We start from the raw sequence: 21,694 nt of genomic DNA, 5'->3' as shown, positions 1-21,694 counted from the left end.
TGTCTTACGGAAGAAATGTTATTCGCACAAGATTGTCTCCTAAAAAGGAGTTTTTGGTCACTGGCCAGCCTGTGGTGTGCTCTCTTGGGTTCTGGTGCCCAGCCTTGGTTGGGTCATCCTGTGGCCTAGGAAGGTTGGGGCATCCCAAGTTAAAGGGACAGTTCAGCGTGCTTCCCTCAACAGCCAGTTGTGGGCGGGTGGGGCCTCCATGGATACTGCCAGGGCAGGCATCCAGCACCGGGAGGCACTGGGCTGGGGCTGGTTCAGGGCGGGGTTTCAAGGAGGCTCGAAACAGCCTTGGGCGGGGCCTCACAGCACAGGCCTGAGCGCGCAGAGTATAGGGCAGGCCGGGGGCTCACGCATCACTCTGTTTGCCACCTTGTACAGGTGATCCGGATCCCGTCCTGAGGTGCCTTGTTTCGGGATTCTTTGCCAATGCGGCAAGGTTTCATTCCACCGGAGCTTATAGGTAACTGGTATCTTGCAAAGTCATTTGTTAAAGGAGAAATCTTAAAAATGACCCAGCCCCCTTAGAAAGCTGATGTGCCGGGAAAGTACAGAAATTAAGTTAAATAAGTTGTCTTTATCTGCCTGCTTCCAGAGGTCAGTTGAGATTAACTACATAGCTTTAAGCATAATATCTTAACGTCACGGAAATGATTCCCAAATATTTAGCCCATCCATATGTTGTAGAAGGATGATAATTACAAGCCTGGAGGCTGGAAATGTTTCCATTCTAATAACAGAATAATACAACCAGAAGGGACTATTAGAGACTGTCTTTCCAGGAGAAGCTCCCTTGGCCGTCGGCACTTGGTCTCTAGCCATCTGGGGGACTGAGACCCCGGCCTGCCCTGATGTGCCGTAACTTTGGTCTGTGGGTGTTGGCAGGTGTTTCTTCCGGCGCTGGATCTGCCTGTTGCCCCAGACCACATCCCGTTTCTTGCAGTTCCACTTTCTGGGCAGAAAATCACTGGTCACCGACACCCTCCTAATAACCTCAGAACCTCGGCCGTTCTGCTCCAGAACTTCACCGGAACCTGTTCAAAGTGCATCTGTTCTTTCAAACGGGAGCAATCCAAAGGCTTTCTCCCTGACTTTTCTTTGCATTTCCTCCTCATACTATTTTGTCATTATCCTTCTTCCCTCAGAAAATACTCTGTTCCCATTCCCTGGGGGGAGGTCAGCCACGATGTTCCCTCCCAGACACCGGGCTTTGTGAGCTAGTCCAGAGTTGCACTGAGCTCTGGCAGCCAGGTCTCTTACATCTGCTATCCTAGTAGCTGACGGAGCCCCTGCCCTTGACATTTACCTCTGGTATGTTTTATACCAGTTCCATACTAGTATGGCCAAGTTTTCTAGCCCGTGATCAGTGTCCTGATTCTGTTGCCCGTCATGATGAGCTCCCCCTCCCGGCACTGAGTTGTCCATGTTGGAGGCAACTCTGGGGAGGCCTGTGAGCTTCTACAGTGAGGCCTGTCATTTTGTTGTCATTTTGATTGTCCCACCTGCCTCAAGGGTATTAATAAGCAATTTCTACCAGTATTGAAAAAATTCTTTCACTGGAGTCCTCAACTAAGGGCTTCATAACAGGGTTTAGTGGTCAGTCAGTTCCTCTGAGACAAAAGTTCAGTGTCAATGAGCTCAGGCCACCTGGTGGCACAGCCAGGACCCCGGCATGTTGGTTTATTACAGATCTGGAGAGGAGCTCACCCATGGTGCTCGAACTGCTTGCCTGGCACCCACAGAAACACTCCATAATTAGGGTTTGGGTGGCAGCATTCTAACATGTTCATGCTCACTTGTGATCGGATCTTACTGTTGTGTTTCTGTAGTGATTTTTTTAGTTAAATTGAATCAAATCCGAGTTGGAATTTGAAATACTGTCTCAGAGAAATGGATGGTCCCATACTTAACCTTCTTCTTCCCCTATTTTTATGTCCCCCATGGTCTTTATCTTAACTACTTTGTGGAATAGAAAAGTTTATAGAGGTAACCATGTATGTTATTTCTCCCCCTGAGGAGATTGTTGTGAAAAAGAACGTGTGTAAGATAAACATAAACGTGGGCAGAGCAGTATGATTCTCATGTTTTTCCCCAAATGGCCACGTGCTGTTTTTTTCTCCTCTTCCCTTTTTTGCGTGATTTCTTCCTGACTTCCGGGGGGCAGTGGGCAAGGGGTCAGTCAGGGCTCTAGAGAAGATACAGAGAACAGTCGGCCGAGTCAAGTATGATCTGCATACATTTGTTGATGATATGAACCATCTGTGGGAGAGTCCTGCTGTAAGTATTTCAGACTGACTTCCGATTACATTCTTCTGTTCACAAGGACTATCCGTGACGACCATGAATTACATATCCACCCTGCCTCGGTCCTCTACGCAGAGAAGCCGCCTCGCTGGTGAGCACCCCCCTACTCCTTAGCCTAGTAACGGCTCAGAAGGCCAGGCCTGGTTCCCGTTCACCCCTGGGCCCCCGGGCCTGGCACTGTGCCAGGAGTACACATTTGTTGACTTTGTTATACTGAGTCGTCCCCAGGATTCTGCCCTGTCACAGATTTCCTTATGCAAATGGTGATGTTCCTCTGCTCATTCGTGGACTCAGCAAACGTTCATTTTCACCCACAGACTAGATGCCAAACCCTGCACTGGGCACAGCAGTGTGGAGGCGAATTTGGGTTCTGGGCCACAGGCCTGAGCATCCAGCACCTCAGGACAAGGGCCCGGGGGAGGGGTAGAAAGCACGGAGGTTGGCACCTCATGTGCCAGGGAGAGTGACGGCTGGTTTCGTGGAGGAATCGACATTTGCTCTGGGGCCTGCAGATAGGAGTTGTTGGGCAGAAAAGGATGAGAAGGGAATACAGACTGAGGAAGCAAAGTCATGGGAACGTGGAAGAACCCCCTTTCTGACAAGTGGGGAGTCATCGGGGCGGCCTGCCCCAAAGTGGTCTGGGAGGCGGTGCGAGTCTGCGACGTGTCTGGGGGAAGAGACACACGCTCGAGTTAAAAGGAGGCAGTTAGGGGCGCCTGGGTGGCGCAGTCGGTTAAAGCGTCCGACTTCAGCCAGGTCACAATCTCGCCGTCCGGGAGTTCGAGCCCCGCGTCAGGCTCTGGGCTGATGGCTCAGAGCCTGGAGCCTGTTTCCGATTCTGTGTCTCCCTCTCTCTCTGTCCCTCCCCCGTTCATGCTCTGTCTCTCTCTGTCCCAAAAATAAATAAACGTTGAAAAAAAAATTTAAAAAAAAAAAAAAAAAAAGGAGGCAGTTAGACTTTTTTTTTTTTTAACGTGTATTTATTTTTGAGAGAGAGGCAGCGTGTGAGCAGAGGAGGGGCAGAGAGAGAGGGAGACACAGGATCCGAAGCAGGCTCCAGGCTCCGAGCTGGCAGCGCAGAGCCCGACGCGGGGCTCAAACCCACGAACCATGAGATCCTGACCTGAGCCGAAGTCGGATGCTTAACCGACTGAGCCATCCACGCGCTTCACATTTAGGTTAGGTTTTTGTCTGCCCAATTTAATAATAGAGAACTGGAGCCTACCTTTTGTATGTCTTTCAAATCTCATTTTTCTAGTAATTCATTTGTATTGTGTTTTACAAAAATATTTCTTTCCCAGCGGATTGGAAAATTTTACAATAACAGCTGGTTCTTCACCACAGCTAGGTGGAGAAGCCTAGGCAAGAGCGTGCCATGTGTGGAGAGGGGAGAGGGAACACGGCAGGAGAAAGTAGAGGGCAAGAAGGCCCATTGTAAGGTACTTGGCACCCCAGAGTAGTGGTTTCCAAAGTGTCATCTCCAGGTAAGCATCCGATTCACCTGGAAGCCTGTTAGAAAGGAAGATTTTCAGGCCTTGCCCAGCCTTTCTGAATCAGAAGCTGGGGCGGGGTGGTCCAGCAGCCAGTTTCAACAAGCCCTCCAGGTGATCTGATGAGGGGTCAAGTTTGAGATCCTGTCCCCAAGACCAAGGAATCAGACTCTGTCCTGTAACCAGTGCAGGTCCAAAAGCTGCTGAGCCAGCGCAGGGCTTGGTCAGTCAGTTCGGGGTTTAGAGATGTTACCCGATGTCGAGGCGCCAGGGTGGCTCAGATGATTGGGCATCTGACTTGGTCTCAGGTCATGATCTTGCAGTTCGTGGGTTCAAGCCCCACATCGGGTTGTCTGCTGTCAGCATAGGGCCTACTTCAGATCTTCTCTTTGTCTCTCTCTTGCTCGCTCGCTCTCTCAAAAATAAACAAACATTAAAAAAAAATTTTTTTTTAATGGATTAAAATACTCTGTCCATTAGCGTGCAGGATGAGCTGAAGAGGGAAGCGAATCTCCGTTCTAGATCCTTCCCCAAGGGTCTGCTGACTTCGGGATGACTAATTTGGGAGTTGCTTAATTTGGGAGACTTCTTTTTCCTGCTTCATTCCCAAGGAGCCCTGAAGGGCAAAGGGAGCGTGGCTGAATAGGGCCCGTCCTGAGGCAGCCCCGTAACCTTAGGGTGGCCGAGGAAGCACCCTTCCCCTCCTGCTTCTGCAGACGGCCCCCCTTCACTGGAGCCGCCCTTCAACAGCCGATTATTTGCCGGCTTCAAAGGGCGCACGGTGGCAGTGTGGCTGGGTGATGATAGTTGTTAGGGGAGCCCTGAATCAGCAGTTTGGGCGCTCAGAAACGGTATCTTATCTAAAAATGCATTCTAAAATCTGGGGATTTGAAGTGATCTTCTTGGCTCTTGGTGTCTTTTACCTCAGCCTCAGGCCAACCCCACCCCCCGCCTCCTTTTTTCTCTTAAGTAGAGGTGTAATTTATGTACAGTGAGCTCATTGGCACCTGTGCACACCCACGTAAGCCACACCCCAAATAGGATGGAGAATGTTTTCATCTCTAAGAACCTCCCTGTGTCTCTTCACAGTTAATTTCCATCCCCTTCAGAATCAGGTAGGTCTTTGCTTCTATTTCTACATCTTCTAATAGAGTCAGGTGTACTGTTGAGAGTTCTGTAAATGCAGACCTGGAATCCGGAAAGGTCCTGTGCTGATAACAGATGCTCAAACATGAGTCTGAGCAGACTTGACGTGTCGGACAACAGTCATGTCAGACTGAGTCTCGCCTGTAAAGTGGACACACTTACCCACCCCTCAGGTCATGGGGCGCGAGCGAGCAGCGCGGACGCGTCTGTGTGTGGTCTCTGGTGCGCGCGATGGGTCCCTGGTAAACGGGAGGGAACCCGCCGTCTCTGATTGCCGTGGTGCTTGATTTTCATTGTAAGACACAGGAAATCCATGTTTTCTGCTGGTTGCAGGGTCATCTACAATGAAGTCATACAGACCTCCAAGTACTACATGAGGGACGTGACCGCCATTGAGTCTGCTTGGCTGTTGGAGCTGGCTCCGCACTTCTATCAACAAGGAACGGTAGGGGTGAATAGAGACCGTCCCTCAAAACCACCCGTTAGCTGCCTCTCCGTATGTTGAAGTACAGATCGGTGCTCCGCGCCCGTTTAGTGCCCTAAGTTTGTTCCCCCTCAAAAGTGCATGGGGTGAAAAGGTCACTACCATATCTCTGCCCCATTCTGGGTAAAAGCACTGTACCATTTGCTCATCGTGAAGTGCACTTAGAGGTATTTCTTTAGAAATAATCCCTCCAACCTAAAAGACAACAAAGAGAATGTATCTTCAGCTCTTCCTCTCCCCCTCTGCTTTTTTTCTTCGAAAGAAATTATATCACACTTTGGACCATGTTCACAAGGAGTGGCACAAATATTCTCTGGTGAAGATTGCCTCACAAAGAACACAGATAGGTGTGCGAGCTTAAACCCGGCGTGGTTCACACAGTGGTGGGTGATGCTGAGCGCTGGCATTACCGTGAACGTCTGTCCTTCTTCCCTGCCAGGCCCACGCGCAGGGCCCGCAGGGTGGTGAGCCTTGCAGAGGAGACCCATGGTCCTGTTTTCTTTATTTTCACCAAAAAATGGTCTGTTTGTCGGGCGAGGGGGGAAGGCCATACATTCTTCTAATAAGATCTTTAACTGAGTGGTGGTTCTATCTGGAAGGCTGGCGTGAAAACAGGTGAACCAGCGTCCACAAACTTCCGTTGACTCATGCTGTTTGGTCTGCGTCCTGTATTTCACTGGATTGTTCAGCGTAATCACACGTCGTGCAGTTATCGGAATGGTTAGAGTGAAGTCCGCCATCTTGCTGGTGGTTTTCTGTCGTCTGAATTAGTTTGGTTTTGTTTTTCGTTTTCTCTTCTTTCCTGCCTTGCTATCTGTTGCCCAGTGCCCAAAGACAGTTGCTTCAGATACTTTTTCAGTTTTACCACTGTGTGCCCCAGAAAGGAAAGTCCAAAACCTGTTACGTCATCAGGGTTGTAACCAGACTGCAGTGTCCTCAACCCAAAACTTGGATTGACAGGCGCATCTAAAAATGGGGAGATTTCGCGATGAATATGGATTTCAAGTTTCTCTCGAAATGTTAAGTCTGCTGGCACTGGGCCCGCATGACCCATCGGCAGCAATCAGCAGGGGTGAGGAGCGGCTGCGCGCTGTGACTGTCACTGTCCCGGGGCCACAGTCCGGCTTCACTTGTGTATTAATTCACTTGCTCAACTCTGGGACACATTTGAGTTGTGGCCCCATAAATGGAAAGCTCTTCTCATCTCTTCCCCTCCAGCAATGTCAGGGGACATTGTTCTTTCAGAACTTTCCTACACTATTTAAATCTTATCCAGTCAAAGGAAAACTATCTCAAGCCTGTATAGTTCTTCACATGTCCTCATACGGATACTTCAGCTGGGAACGAGATCAGCCGCAGGCACTGATCAGAATTCAGAGTGTGTCGCCCGTGCTGGGTCCGGCTGGCAAGAACACACCTGGAGTGAGGGAGCGTCTGCCCCTGAGAACCTTTCGGGTGGGAAACAGCAGAGTTCCGAGGTCCAGGAGACGTGGGCAGAGCCGCCGGCTGGGAGCTGAGAGCGACACGCTAGGGAAGGGCTGGTTCAGGTCGTAGCGTGCGGGGGCTTGAGGGGAGAACCTGGAGCCGTCTTGGACTCGTTCTTTGGGGAGCAGGATTGACCTAGAGACTGGGTCCTTTTCCCCTCTCAGCTTGGAACCACAGTTGGAGCCCAGCAAGTTAAAGGGCAGAGAGCCCCCAGGAGTTTGAAGAAAATGACAATCGCAGGTTTCTGCACTGGCCTCTTCTCTCCAGATGCCTGTGGTCCACTCATCAGTCCGTTCAGATCACTGCCTGTGATCGGAGTATCTTTAGAGATGCCCGGGCCTCTACAGGTCATCCGGTGCCACACCTTCACTGTACAGGTGAAGGCCCTGAAACCCCCCAAGAACCTCGGTCCCTTCTTACCCAGACGGTTCAGAGGTCCTTCTGTATGAACTTGCCTGGAATGAACGGACTTCTCCAGGAGCCCCGCAGGTCCCAGTGGCTGCCCATGTGTGGTGGATGCTCCTGTGTGGAACACAGCGCCCCGCGCCCCGCCCCCACCCCACCTGTGATCCCCGGCTCTGTTCCTGGCACCTGTGGTGACTTTCCATCGCTGTTGTCTTCAGAGTGTCACTCTCACCCTGTGTAGGGGCCTGAAATGGTCCAGAGTCGGCTGTGTTCATACTCAGCATTCTTGTCGGAAACGAGCACCAAAAACGGTCCCACAGGCGTGATGACGTCATCCTCACCCCCAAGCTAAGGGCTGTGAGCATCTCACGTTAGTTGGAGGGGTCACACCGGGTAAAGTGCGGGGAGGAGAGAAATGACTCCCAGCTGGAGGCAGCAGGGTGACCCGTTCAGAGATTCGCCTTCTTGTGCTTAAGTTGTATGTCCTGATTCTCAGAGATGCCCTTGGGATCTAGGAAGAACCCTAACCAGGGCCTTTGCAAGAGCCCGTATGGGTCCTTTCTCCAGCTTACGCGGTTAGAAGGAGACTTCTTGTGACTCCCTTAGACTCGTGTCCCACTCACTCCGTCAACTGGTGCATCGTGCTTGGTGGTGTGTGGCATCTTTTGCACCCCGCGCTCTTCCAGGGCCTGCAACTCCCCTTCAGCAGTGGCGCGGCCACCTCCGCCCACGTGGGTGTGCGGCCGTCGGGTGCTGGGCGTGAGCGTGCTGGGGACTGGTGGTCCGATTGGGAGTTGCTCGTGTGAAGGTCCCTTGGCTGCTTGTTTGTGACTGTCAAGGGGGTACCAGGGATACCTCAGATGGTAAATAGAGGTCCTTTATCAAAAGCGTATGTTTACATACTCTGCCTTAAACGCATATTTCACAGTTTCCGGCACTTCTGACTTTACCTTAGAACATCAAGTCTGATGGAAACCCCAAATCTATATCCGATGCCCATGATGATGTCGTACATCGTACGTTGTACTGGTGGGGAGCAATGTTTCTGAAAGGAAAAAAAGGTGTCCTTTTCCTGTGTGCCTTCCCTGCACGCGCACTTGCAAGGGGGTGCACGGGGGTCAGTGCCCCGAGCACACACACTTGCACACGGAGATGCTTTGGTGAAATGATGGATCTCCTTGTTCCTGAGGGGAGGATACCTTTCCTTGACCATTTGTAAGAAATTCCTGGAAATGTGAAGTGACCTGCAGCCTGAGCCCAGTCCCCTGAGCACGGAAGGTGTGGCTGCAGTGGTGTCCCAGGGGCTGGGGCAGAGGGAGAGCGTGTTCCATCGACACCTTCCCGCAGAGCCCTCGGTGAGCAGGCTCGGCCGTGGCGGGCTGGGCCTCGGGCTGCTGTGCCTTCCCAAAGCCGGTCCATCGCCTTTGTCTGTCACTTGGGCTTTTTCCCTCCAGACTGTTGCCCGAGGGGCATGGCATCTGCTGAGAAGGTGTGAGCCAGAGGGTGGCTTTGATTGTATATGTGGGCGTTGTGAAGTCCGGTCTCTGAGCACCCCTAACTCTGGTGTTTCTTTTCTCTTGCAGCACCTGTCCCTCAAAGCGAAAAGGGCCAAGGTCCAGGACCAGTGAGCAGAGCTCAGCCGCAGGGGCCTCGGTGCCCTCTCCTCCACACTGTGGCCCCCCAGCCCTGGGTAGTGAGCAGGCCCCGGCTCACATGGAATCTTCCGCTGTCCTGCAGTGGGCCGCAGCCCGTCCGTTAGCCCCTTCCTTCCCGCTGCCCTCCGTGTTCGCGTTCCTTGCTGGGATCCCGGGGGAGTCTGTGCATGAGCAGGCATCCCACTGTGCTGCACCCAGGCCGAGTGGGGGTGGGAGGGCCGTGCTCTCTGCTCACTCAGCACCCTCGCTGACCCAGCATGCCACTTCCAGCAGGCACAGAGTTCTGGCCCAGCTTCCTGGGGAACCAGGAGGAAAGCTAGCCACCGCAGGCAGAAGTGCTGTGCAGGGTGGATGAGGGTTGCTGGGCTGGCTTCGCTTTCCCTGGCGGGGCCACGGCTGTGCTGACCAACGAAGTCCGCTGCCAGGTGTGACAAGCATGCGTCTACGAAGGGAGGAGACCGCACTGCAGTTTCTGCTGGAGTCACTGAGGCGCGTGTCTGGCAGGCACAGGGGCTCCCCAGGTGAGCAGCTTCTGTTCTCCCTCTGTGCCGTGTCCCTGTCTGTATGCGGCAGGAGATGCGCAAGGCTTGGTGATCGGCAGGTGGGACTCATGCGCACTGTCCTTTGTTAGCAGAGAAGATTTCTCTTTCTCACAAGTGGGCTTAGCTTTCTGTCTGCGTATGACACCACGTCCTGATGCCATCAGCTGAGCACCGGTGAGCTCGTCAGCTCAAACCCCGTCGGGAACCCTCTGTCACAGAAATTCACAACCGTTTAGAGGCTCTAAGCTTCTGTAGCTCAGGAATACAACTTGTATATTTGGTTTTTGTTTGCTTGGGTTCTGTGAGAACACCGGGGCAGTCCCTCCAGCAGGCCCTGGTCTCGGTGCTGCCCCGGGGCTTCTTTGCCATGATGACGTTTGCGTTTCAGCACATGCCGATGCAGGTGTTTTTCCCCTTACTGTTTCAATGACCTTTATTTTAAAAACATGTAGCTTGAAAATTTATTTTTGTACCGATCTTAGTTTGGATGTGCCACTTTTGGCACCAAATATGTATGTCATTTTTATTTCCATTTTGTAAACATGTAAATAATAGTGATAACTTGTTAATAACAGTAAACCTTTCTACCTAAAGTAAACATGTTCCCTCCCGCCCATGGTACTCGTGGTCTGTATTTTAACATGGTCCAGTGAATTCTGAGAGAGGGGCTGACATTCGCTAAGACACCTGATGATCTGGTGCACAGTAGCCTTTGAGGCCCTATGGACACGGGAAACCTCATAAAACGAGGTCGATGCAGCCATGTGCCCTCAGGAGCTCATTAGAGCAAACCATGAGATGTTGTTTAAATAAAGTGCGAAAGAGGTGCTAATTTTTGCCAGTTTCTGATTGGGATCATTCCGTAGAAAGGTCAGTAAGGTCTGAATTTAGGACCAGGGCTGATTGCAATAAACCGCTGTGTGAGGTGGGAGGAAGAAAAGGCACAAGATCCGAACCCTCTGGGGTGAGACTGGGGATCCGGAATGGGAGAGTGAATAGGTGGTGGGGGTAGGGCAGTGCACAGACTGGTTGGAGCACGGCGTCACTGGCCACCTCTCCCTGGGTGTCACTGGCTCCGGACACATCTGCCCCTGTACCTCCGCCTCTCAGGGCAGCCCTCAGCAGGGCGGCTGTTACAGGCGGAGAGGGATCGTCACTGTCCGGGGCATAGCCACAAAGGCCCGACCTGGCTGAAGGCCCCCTTCCTGTGTATGAACAAGAATGTAGCCTGTCAGCCACGTCCCTGCCTGGAGGAGAAAGTGGGGACCGTGGCCATCGTGGCCGCATTGCCTGGCACGCCAAGACTGTCCCCGTGTAGTTTCACGACAGCCAGTTCCCTGGGGCTCATCAGAGGTTTTCGGGTGTTTTTAGTGACGTTTCTACGGCACTGAGTGTCTTTCTTTGAAGGCAGGTGCTCAGGTGAGAGGGTGGAGGGGAGTTTGTGCTGGAAGCATCATAGAGGCGGTGGTGTCCTGTACCCCCGAGATGGAGTTTTCTTTGCTGGTGGCTCTCTTCCTGTCGCCGGTCTCCCCGAGGGTGCCGTCACAGGGGCCCTGGCCCAGCGCTGCTCACCCAGTCCATCGGCACAGCCTGGGCACGTGGGCTGTGTGCTGGTGACAAGCGACTGGGCTGGTGGGCAGGTGAGAGCTACCCCGTGGGAGGGACCGCAGAGGCCAAGGTGGCACTTAGAGGCCAGGGCAGCACCCAGAAGAGGCTTCCCCGCGACAAGACCCTTTCCTTGTGAACGTAGATCGTGCTCATGTCCCGCCCTGTCTGTGCTGTCCCAGCTGAACGTTTCACTTCGACTGTGAACTTGGCGGATGCAGGGCCCCAGCTCCGCGCTCGTCTGCTGTTGGCCGATGTCGGGGCAGCCTGTGACCGGCGCTGCTTGCTCTCGGTGGCCCGGGTGCTGCCATTCAGTCGGGGCCCCCTCGGGCCTTCTGCCCTGTTCTCAGCTGCGCTTTGCGGGCCCCAGTGCCGATGGGCTGGCTGGTCCTTCGGGGGGTCACGTGGTGCCGGCCCCACGCTTTTACCAGCTGCCCTTCCAGAATGAGGGGCATGGAGTAATGAGCATTCTGAAAAGCTGAAGTGAGTCTGTAAGAGACCTTTTAGTCTTTTTTTTTTTTTTTTTTCTTTTTTGGTGCTACACGTTCCTTTTAGAAAATGATGGCGGGGCGTCTGGGTGGCGCAGTCGGTTAAGCGTCCGACTTCAGCCAGGTCACGATCTCACAGTCCGTGATTTCGAGCCCCGCGTCAGGCTCTGGGCTGATGGCTCAGAGCCTGGAGCCTGTTTCCGATTCTGTGTCTCCCTCTCTCTCTGCCCCTCCCCTGTTCATGCTCTGTCTCTCTCTGTCCCAAAAATAAATAAACGTTGAAAAAAAAAAAATTAAAAAAAAAAAAAAAAGAAAATGATGGCGACAATTACATGGTAGTTTGAAAGTCTGTTCCTTGGAAAAGTAAAATCCCAACAGCCTTACATCAGTCTCCCCGTTCAAAACGAATTCAAAACAAACACGAAAACTGGTTGATGAAATCTGCAAGGCAGGGACCCCTTGGATTGTGGGCCAAGCAGATTTGGGGCCTGCTGGTGACATCAGCACTGGGCAGCGCAGCCCTGGGAGAGCGACCTTCCTGGCGAGCAGCTGACTCTCCGGTGAACCTTGGGAGCCGCTGGGAGGTTCCCTTGTCTTGATGTAATTGGAAGGATTCGAATTAGCGGGACTCGGCCCCCACATCCCTTACCTCATCTTTAGATAAGATCAGATATTTTCCACTCTCATGACTCACCTGGAATCTTCCTCAGGCTTCTAACTCGTGCTGAAACAGGATGGTGGAACTCTGCATTTCAGTTTAATCCTTCTGTCATCGAAACTGGAAATAGCCAATCAAATCATTTTCCACACCGCTGGCCACTTCGGATAAGTAGCTGGAGCCTGCGTGGCAGGGCTCCTAAAGACGGTCCTCAAGGACATTGCTCCCTCTGGCAAGCCAAGATGACGTTCCACTGTCTCTGGCGGATCACGGAGGTGCTACCTTGTGCTCTTGGGTGGTATTGAGCTTGTTCCAACAGGCCGTCTCCCTGCTCACAGCAGAGATCCCAGTGTGGCACCTGCCCCCGGCCCTGGGGCATACGCGGCCTCAGCCTCCGCCTGGGTTCTGCTGAAGGCAGTGAGCCAGCCAACGAGGCCGGGAGGTTCGCAAGGGAGCCAGTGTGGTGGTGCCCAAGACTTGTCTGTTAACCGTGGCCCTGAATCCGGAGGTCCAGGCTGGGCTCTTCGCTGGCCCCGGACTCGGGACAAACACATGATCCAAAAGGAGCGCAGGCTCCCTGCCTCCTGCCCTCACCCCTGGACCCCAGGAGCCCTGAGGGCAGGATTGACTGATAAGGGCTTACCTGTCTGCCCTCAACTGGTTTATTTTAGCCTTTTCTTTCCGTCCTGCTTGCTTTCTGTTCTGTTCTGTTGTTACCGTGTTTACTCTTAGCACCTGTTGCTTGACTTCCACTGGGGCAGATGCTTTGTCCCTTTAGTCTTTACCTCTCTGACTTCTGCATTGTTTCCCTTTTTACCATGAAACTTGAAAGTGAATATGGATGTGTGGGATTTGCTTCATTTGTCTACTTTTTTTAAGAAGTATTTTTACCTTGGGGCGCCTGGGTGGCGCAGTCGGTTAAGCGTCCGACTTCAGCCAGGTCACGATCTCGCGGTCCGTGAGTTTGAGCCCCACATCAGGCTCTGGGCTGATGGCTCAGAGCCTGGAGCCTGTTTCCGATTCTGTGTCTCCCTCTCTCTCTGCCCCTCCCCCGTTCATGCTCTGTCTCTCTCTCTCTGTCCCAAAAAAAATAAATAAATAAACGTTGAAAAAAAGAAGTATTTTTACCTTGGGGCGCCTGGGTGGCTCAGTCGGTTAAGCGTCCAACTTCAGCTCAGGTCATGATCTTGCGGTTTGTGAACTCGAGCCCCACGTCGGGCTCTGTGCTGACAGCTCAGAGCCTGGAGCCTCCTTTGGATTCTGTGTCTCCCTCTTTGCCCCTTCCCCGCTCGCACTCTGTCTGTGTCTCTCAAAAAATGAATAAACATTTTTAAAAAAAAAGAAGAAAAAAAGTATTTTTGCCTTGGCCTATATTCTGACTTTTTAAAAAAGTTTTTAATGTTTATTTTTGAGAGACAGCATGAGCTGAAGTCAGATTCTCAACCAACTGAGCCACGCAGGCGTCCCTAACTTCTTGATCTTGTTTTTATACTTTATTTATTTGTTTCTAACTTTTATTTTGTACTTTTAGGCACAAAAAGAAATCTCATTTAGTTAGGTTTTTGTTTTTGTTCTGTAAATATTTCCTAACATTATTTTCGTTTTAATATTACCAGTTATTTTCTTAAACACTCATTTAAATATTTAAATGGGGCTGGAGCCCACGAACTGCGAGATCATGACCTGAGACCCTTAACCGACGGAGCCACCCAGGCGCCCCTGTTACTAGTTATTTTTAATGTTTATTTTGAGAGAGAGAGAGAGATAGAGCACAAGCAGGGGAGCAGCAGAGAGAGAGAGAGAGAGAGAGAATTCCAAGTAGGTGCCATGCTCAGCACAGAGCCTCACACTGGGCTCAAACTCACGGACGGAAACTCACGATCATGACCTGAGCTGAAACCAAGAGTCGGACGCTCAACCAACTGAGCCACCCAAGCGCCCCTTAATATTACTATTTTTTAAACTCCCCTGTACAATTTACTTTCCATTTCATTTCCCCTCCATTACCCGCCTTGTGCTATATCTTAGTCAGCTTCGTTTGTTTTCATGGTTGGCGACAGGCCTAACTGGTAGGTGTGGGAGCTGAGCGAAGAGGTTTGCAGTGGTTGAAATGGGCAAAGGATTCACTGTCAAGAATAGACAAGGAACTCCTACAAATCAACCATCAAAAGACAATAGAAAAAACAGAAAAATAGCATGGGCAAGGGGAACGAACAGTTGAGAAAAACAGACCCTAAAGTCTACCCCGCCTATGGAGAGATGTTTCAGTCATCTAAACCAAAGCAACTATTAGCTCTTTGCACCTGTCGGATTAGTAAAAAGTGCAAAGGTGGGTAATGCCAAGCGTTGGCAGAGATGTGGGGACCCCAGTGGAATGTCGGTGTGGCCATGCTAGAGGGCACCGTGCCCCACAGTCCAGAAATTCCACGTCTGGGTAAATGTTCCCAACAAAATGATCACCTGGGCACATAAGGAGGCACGCGGGAGGCTGCTTAACCCAATGGGAGTGTGGTAGGAGGGACCGTAGTAGTTGGGAGGGGATGAGTCACGTCCATCGGCAGGAGGACGTTCAGGGAAAAGTCTGGATGACACCGACTACAGAGTACTACAGAGCAGTCTCAAGGCACAGACAGCATACAACACGTGCCTCTAGAATAGCTGAGCGAGAAAAGTAAGAAATAGACACGACAGTATCATTTACAGACGCTAAAAATAATGTGCAAAAGACACAATACAGCATTTGCAGAACGTACAGATGTGCATTGTAAGGGTTGCCTATTGGAGGCGGGAGAAGGATGGGGGTGAGAGGAAATTGACACAGGACAGGACGGAAGAAGGAGCCTCAGATGTTCAAGAGACTTGGCTCTTAGGGCATTTATGCTTTCCCTATTCAGGGTTTTAGACAGGGTTACCTGTGGCCCAGACAGGCGGGGGTTATGTGAGGTTGATCTCGGTGAGCCTGGGGCTGGCCTGCCGGCTCACATCCCTGCAGGAGCCACTTCTGTCCCGGATGTGATGTTCTGATGAACACCATGGAAGGTCTTGATGCTTACATTCCTCATCACAGTGTGTTTCTGCTCAGACATCTGCTCTCATGATGCCTGTGTAGCTAATACTAACCCTCCCCCCACCCCTCCCCCACCCCCCCCCCCCCCCCCCGCACGCGGAGCTCACTGGCAATCCAAAAACCAGCAACAGCCACAGGCCTTGTATGGCCACCGAGGGGTGAGAAGCATGCGGCCCCGTGGTCCCTTTCAGTAGCGGGGAACGAATTCGCTGGAAAAGCCCTCCCCAGACTTATGCACGGACAGACTGCGGCAGTAGATGGTAGCTTGTGTGATTTATCTGGGCAAAGGGCATCCGTATGTCTGAGACAGGAACCCGTAGAATGCATGACATCATTGTGAGGGCTTCCTGCTGGTCAGCATCCTTAAGATGGAATTTATGCCTTCAACCCCCGGGGCCTCTTGTCCCTCCACTGCAGCTCTTGTCCCTCCTTGCTCTCAGAGCTGGCCTCGATCATGATGAGGCTGACAAGAACAGGATATGCCATGGCTCTGAAGATCCCTTGACGATCCTTTATCATCCAAGCAGTGTGTAAACTTCTGCCCCGAGGTGTGGCTCCTCTCCCCTTGCCATCGGCTTGCTCGTCATTTAGGACCAGTTCAATTATCGCTGGCATCCGGTTTTCCAAGAATTGCTTTGGAAGAGAAATCTGGGCCAGGTTAGAGAGGCAACATGCAAACTGGAAGAGGCCACCGGGGAACTTATTAAATTTAAGTCTTACTCTAAACTTTTTATTGCTTGGCGAAAGGGTGTTAGAAATCATCCTGGCCTGGGCTGCAGACTCAGAAGGAGGGCAAATTCTGGAACAGTTGCCTGTCCCAGAGGTGGGTGGGGTCATGGAAACCCAGCTTCTAGGGGAACGGGGAATGGAAAGGTTTCCCGTTCCGGGATTTATAAATCAAGGTCAGCTCTCCCGAACTGTGACGATGCCTGGCCCAGTTCTGAGTGGGTTCAGATGGGATAAAATTTTAAATTTGGTTTTTGCCAATTGATTAGTGCATCATTGCAGCCAGAATTGGGGTTAAAGGCTCTGCTTCCTGGTGACCTCTCCTGAGGGCTCTCCTGCCTCCTGTGCAGGTTGGGGGGGGGGGGTCTGACAGCCACTGGGTGCGGGGATAACTCATGCCGGCCACAAGGACACACACCAGTGAGCACCACTGGACGCCTCCCGAGCGATGGGGGTGAGAGCACTGAAACCTGAGTCAGGAGACCCGGATTTAAAGAGCAAAGGCCAGAAATCTTTATTAAAGTATAATTTACGTTTGATGAATGCACTCATTTTAATTGGATAGTTCAATGAGTTTTGACAAATATACGCACCACAAATGACCACCTCCATCAAGTGTAGAACATTTCCATCCAAAAACCTTCCTCGTGGCCCACAATCTTCTGTCGTCAGCTCCCTTCCCCAGCCCCCAGCTTAAGGCATTGCTATTCTGCATTCTATCACTATGAATTACTTTTTTTTTTTTTTAATTTATTTTGAGAGAGAGAGAACACGGGAGGGGCAGAGAGAGAGGGAGGAAGAGAGAAATCCTGAGCAGTTTCCTCACTGTCAGCACAGAACCCTCCAGACTCCATACCACCAACTGTGAGATCATGACCTGAGCCGAAATCAAGAGTCAGACGTTTAACGGACTGAGGCACCCAGGGGGCCCCACTATTAATTACTTTTGCCTTTTCTAGAATTTCATATCAATGGAATCATTCGTGTCTGGAGAAGACCCGGGTTTAAGCCTCAGTCCCACAAAAAGAGAACTACGGGGCCCTTGGCAGGATGGGGTTTCTGTCTTGAGCTCAGTTTCCTTACCTGTAAATTGATAACAGTAACTTACAACATTCACTCGCTCACATGGGCACTGGTGCCGAGGTAGTTCTGGGCTGGGGGCCTCTGCTCTTTCGGTCCCACTGGATCCCTGCCCCATCCTGCCACACCTATCACAGCCTCCCACGATCTCAGGTCCTGCCCCCCCCCAAAGGAGGATCATTTTATTTAAATAAGAGGTACGTGGGGTGGCGCAGTTGGTTAAGCATCCAACTCTTGATCTCAGCAGCTCGGGCCATGATGTCACAGTTCGTGAATTCAAACCCCACATCGGGCGTTGTGCTGACAATACGGAGTCTGCTTAGGATTCTCTCTCTCCTTCTCTCTGCCCCTCCCCTGCTTGTGTGCTCTTTCTCTCTCTCTCTCTGAAAATAAATACATTTAAGAATAAATAAACGAGAGGTATGGGGACACCTCAGGAAGACTGGGATGAAGGGATGAGGCCCCCAGATGGGGAGGGGTGGCCAAGCATGAGTGGGGGAGAAGGATATGTCTGGAGGCATCTACAGAGGCCTGGACTGGGGCCTCCCTGGCCTTGGGGACACCGGGCCTTCCCTGGGAGAGTGAGCAAAGGCATGAGGGGCTTCAGGACATTCCAGGTGAGCGGTGGCTAGTGGAATCCCCCCTCAGACCCTACATGGTAAGACACACTCACATCTGACACACCCAGAAAAACTTTGAGATCGGAGAACTGCACACACGCAGGCACACCCCTACATTCAAATACGGATTGATCATCTGCGTCCCAGGCTCCGGGAGATGCAGCCCCGAACACGGCCAAGCCCGTGCTTCCCTGAAGCTCACACTGAGAGACTAGGATCCCACGTTTAGGCTGCACTTCCTTAGCCAGGAGTATGGAAGGTCCTCAGTGTGGCCTTGAGTTCCATCTGGTAAAAATCAGTCTTGCGCCTCTGCTCAGCTTTGGAAGCCGCAGAATGGGGCTGCACCGCCCTCTGCTGGCCATATGGTGGTAGTGACTCAAGACTGGGCGGGCCGTTCCCGACAATGGGCTGCGGGAAAGGGGATGGTGCTTTTGGTCCCTTGCTTCTGGCACCCGGCAGAGCAACTATGGAGGGAGCAGGGGCAGTGAAGACCTCTTCCCCTGTGCCCTGAGCTCCTTGTTATTTCCTGCATTACCCACACCCCCCTGTGAGTACTGTAGCCAGGGCGCAGGGGTGCAAGGGCACCGGCTCTGGGGGTGTCCCAAACAGACCAGGTTCAGCCCCTCGCCGCTGACGAAGTCCAAAGGCCGAGGAATGAGTGGAGGTGAAACAAGAAAGGAATTTCGGTGAGGCCGACACCAGGAAGACGGTGCACTAATGTCTCAAAGACTGCAAAGTGCCGAAAATACTTCCAGGGACCTGCTGGACCCCTGTTTATTCTAATGGGGAAGCCATGCTTTGTGCGACAAGCATTTTGCCTGCAGGGTCTTAAGCACAGGAATGGGCACACTGCGACCGGGAATGATACAGTGTCAGGCACATAGCGGAGTAATGGTGGGATTGGAAATGGACCCGAGGAAAGGCAGGGACCCCGACGAGGACGAGGTGCCAGGAACACTGAGGAAGAGGCAGCTCGCCGGGGGCGCACTCCAGGGTCTTGCCTTGGCTCCCAGGGGAGCCGAGTCCTGGCGGAAGATGCCAGAGCGCAGCGTCCCGCGCGCCCACAGCGCAGGTAGAGGCGGTGCTGCGCGCAGCAGCCGGCAGGGGGCGCTGGCGCCCTGCGTTTGCACCGCCAGGACAAACCGACCTGGCCCTGGGTCCTGCGTGCGCGCTGGTGCCCAGAGCCCCCCAGACCCGTGTCCCTACCGGGCGCGCGCTCGCCACCCGGCCACCCGGCACGCTCCCCGCTGCCCTGGTGCCGGTGTGAGCGTCTGGGAATGGAGGACACGGTCCAGGACAGTCCCTTGCTCTGCCCACCCTGCTTAGGGCTGGACATGACCCACCAGGTCCTTCAATCGCGACAACCTCCTGGAGGAAGGCATGAATCTTCCCAGTTTACGGGTCTGGTTTATGATAACAATGATCAACAACAGAAATCAAATTATACCAGCTAAGCTTTATGGAGTTCTGATTACTCACTTGGCTGGCCAGGCACCTTCAGAGTGGAGTCAGGGCAGGCAGGGGAGGGGTGTAAAGCCGGCCCCCAGGAAGTGGCCATCCTCATAGACCCCTGCTCTACCGCCAGGGTCCTTGCGGACCTGAGGACCTGGCAAGAGGAACAGATGTGCCAGAGTAAATCTGAAGGTCCGGGGGGATGTCCGAACCATCCAAGGCCCCCCTGTATCTGGATTTCTGTCCATTGCAACCATCTTTCCTGTGGCCTTGAGTGGCCAGAACGCCCGGGTCACCGCCCAGGAACAGGAGGCCTAGCACCTACTAGGAAGCAAAGGCCAAGGTCATGGTTCTCAGAGCTAAAGCCTGATCCCAGAGCTGTGTCCTTCTGTGCCAAGGCCATGTGGTCGAGGTCACGGCCATGGCTCGGCCTCACCCCAGTCCAGGCCCTGGGCTATTGGACACCAGCCAGCGAGCAGCCCCCTATGTGGGGGGAAAGTCCCCGGCAGAAGGTAGGGTGGCAACAGGGTTAAGTGCCTGGTTTTTGTAGCCTCGAGGCTTGGGTTCAAGTCCTGTGTCACCAACCTATCAGCTGTGGGCCTCGGGCAGGCTTCTTAACACTCCTGCCTCGATTTCCTCATCTTTAAAATGAAAATGAGAGTCATAGTACGCCGTATCTGTGTCAATCACGCTTTAGCCTGGCGCCTGCAAAATTCTTCAGACTAACCAATCCTGACCGGCTTACCTTGCCTTGCCCGTGCCTCCTGTGAAAACTACAACCGCGCCTCTGGGCGGGCTCTCCCCCGGTGCCCGCCGCCTGTGGATCTGCTCTTCCCCCGCCCAGGGCCCTGCCAGGTGTCCTCTGCCCCCCCTCCTTGGGGACTGTCACAGGTTCTTCTTTCAAGGCCCTTGTCTTCGTCATCTTATCCCGCCTGATGCCGACAAAGTCCCAGATACGTTTTAGAACAACGGCGTAGGACTGTTGCAGGAATTAAAAGACTTTCCTAAGCCGCTAAGCAAGAGGTACCTTTTATTATTGCATAATAATAAAGTAAGATGTGCTGTTTGTAGCAAGAGCGTCCCTCTGGGTGACTTGGAGCGTGAATGCGGCGTGAGGAGCGGCCGGGGGGAGGGGGGGAGCGGGGGGAGGGCGGCCAGGTGCTCGCTTCCCTTGGCAATGGCACTGAACGCCCAGGCTGCGAGTGAGTGCCGGGCGAGGAGGGCTCTAGAAGCCAGTAGAGGGAACGGCCCCACCCCGTTTGGCTGCAGGGACTAAATCCCCAGTCAGGGGCCCTGGCCAGTCCCCCCACCCCAGAACCCTCTGCCCAAGTGGGGAAATCGCCCATGGATGGTTCCGTTTAATACGAATTTACTGAGTCCTTTCAGTGACCAGGCACTGTGTGGTTAGCCTCTTCTATCAGCAACGCTCAAACTTTTTAGTCTCAAGAGCTCCTCATACCCTTAAAAATTACCGGGGAGCTCTAAGAGCTCTGGCTAGTAGGGGTCGAATGTGTCACTATGGAGTTAAAACTGAGAAGTTGTAACCACATTTGCCTATTTGTTTAAGACGGCAATAATAAACGCATTACATGTTAACGTGAATACTTTATGAGAAGTAACTACGTTTCCTAACACAAAAAACTTAGGGAGAAGGCAGCGTGGTGGTGGTGTTTTACCATTTTGCAAATCTCTATCGGGTCAAGCTTCACAGAAAACTGCTGGGCTTTCATAGCTGTGTCTGCATTCAGGTTTCTGAGACATCACATGCCATGTAGTCTCTGGAACCCTCCGCTGAGAGTTAAAAGAAATCTTTAATTGGGAGCAGAAAAAAAAACAGATAGCATCTTCGTATTATGAGCATAGGTTTCACGGTAATGGACATGCTGGAAGGGTCTCAGGGAACCACAGAGGTCCCCAGATCATACTTTGGAAACTGCTGCCTTATATACTCAGGGGTAGGTTCTAATATGTCACACAAATGATGGAACTGAGGCACAGGGGGTTGACGCAAGGTCACACAGCTGGGGTTCAAAGCCAGGCCACCCGGAGAAGGGAAAGACCTTGACTTTGGTGTCTGTGGCCCTAGCGCTCAGCCCCGAGAGTCGGGGCAGGGGCTGGACACAGACAAATGGAGACAGGCAGGATGAGCCAGCGGAAAGGGGAGCCGGGTCTGTAGTTGAGGGGGGGGGGTTGGGAGGGGCCCGGAGGGATCAGTTAGTCACCAAGTGGTCTCGGTGACAGGGCTGGAGACGGCAGCTGGCCGCGGATGCAGCCTCGGGCTGGAAAAATCAATAGGTGATCAGCGGTCCAGGGGCACCGCTGTTCATCAGGTGCGTGGAGAGGCGGGGGCGGGGGTGGGGGGCCTGGAGGAAATATCACTGACCCCCGGCAGGATTGATCAAACAGCCAGACACCCAAGGCCAAACTCACTAATAAAGTGAGACGTTCAGCTCAGCCAGGCGACTGCTGGCTGAAGGTCTT

At 52.7% G+C, this 21,694-nt stretch overlaps 1 protein-coding gene across 4 annotated transcripts in view; it reads left to right on the top strand.

The window, feature by feature from the left end:
* DHX35 (DEAH-box helicase 35) overlaps positions 1 to 10,349 on the top strand; it is a 66,980-nt gene extending 56,631 nt beyond the window's left edge. For all 4 annotated transcript variants that reach the window (XM_030309598.2, XM_032592571.1, XM_032592570.1 and 1 more), the window contains 4 exons: positions 388 to 469; positions 2,330 to 2,401; positions 5,280 to 5,391; positions 8,904 to 10,349. In XM_030309598.2, the coding sequence (XP_030165458.1) occupies positions 388 to 469; positions 2,330 to 2,401; positions 5,280 to 5,391; positions 8,904 to 8,948 (311 nt within the window). In that variant the 3' untranslated portion in view covers positions 8,949 to 10,349. The remainder of the gene's footprint in view (positions 1 to 387; positions 470 to 2,329; positions 2,402 to 5,279; positions 5,392 to 8,903) is intronic.
* Positions 10,350 to 21,694: the final 11,345 nt, after the last annotated feature.

The sequence above is a fragment of the Lynx canadensis genome, chromosome A3 (genome assembly GCF_007474595.2).
Source record: "Lynx canadensis isolate LIC74 chromosome A3, mLynCan4.pri.v2, whole genome shotgun sequence".
Lineage (NCBI taxonomy): Eukaryota > Metazoa > Chordata > Mammalia > Carnivora > Felidae > Lynx > Lynx canadensis.
The sequence above is the reverse complement of the archived record's forward strand: the minus strand, read 5'-3'. Positions and strand labels throughout refer to the sequence as shown.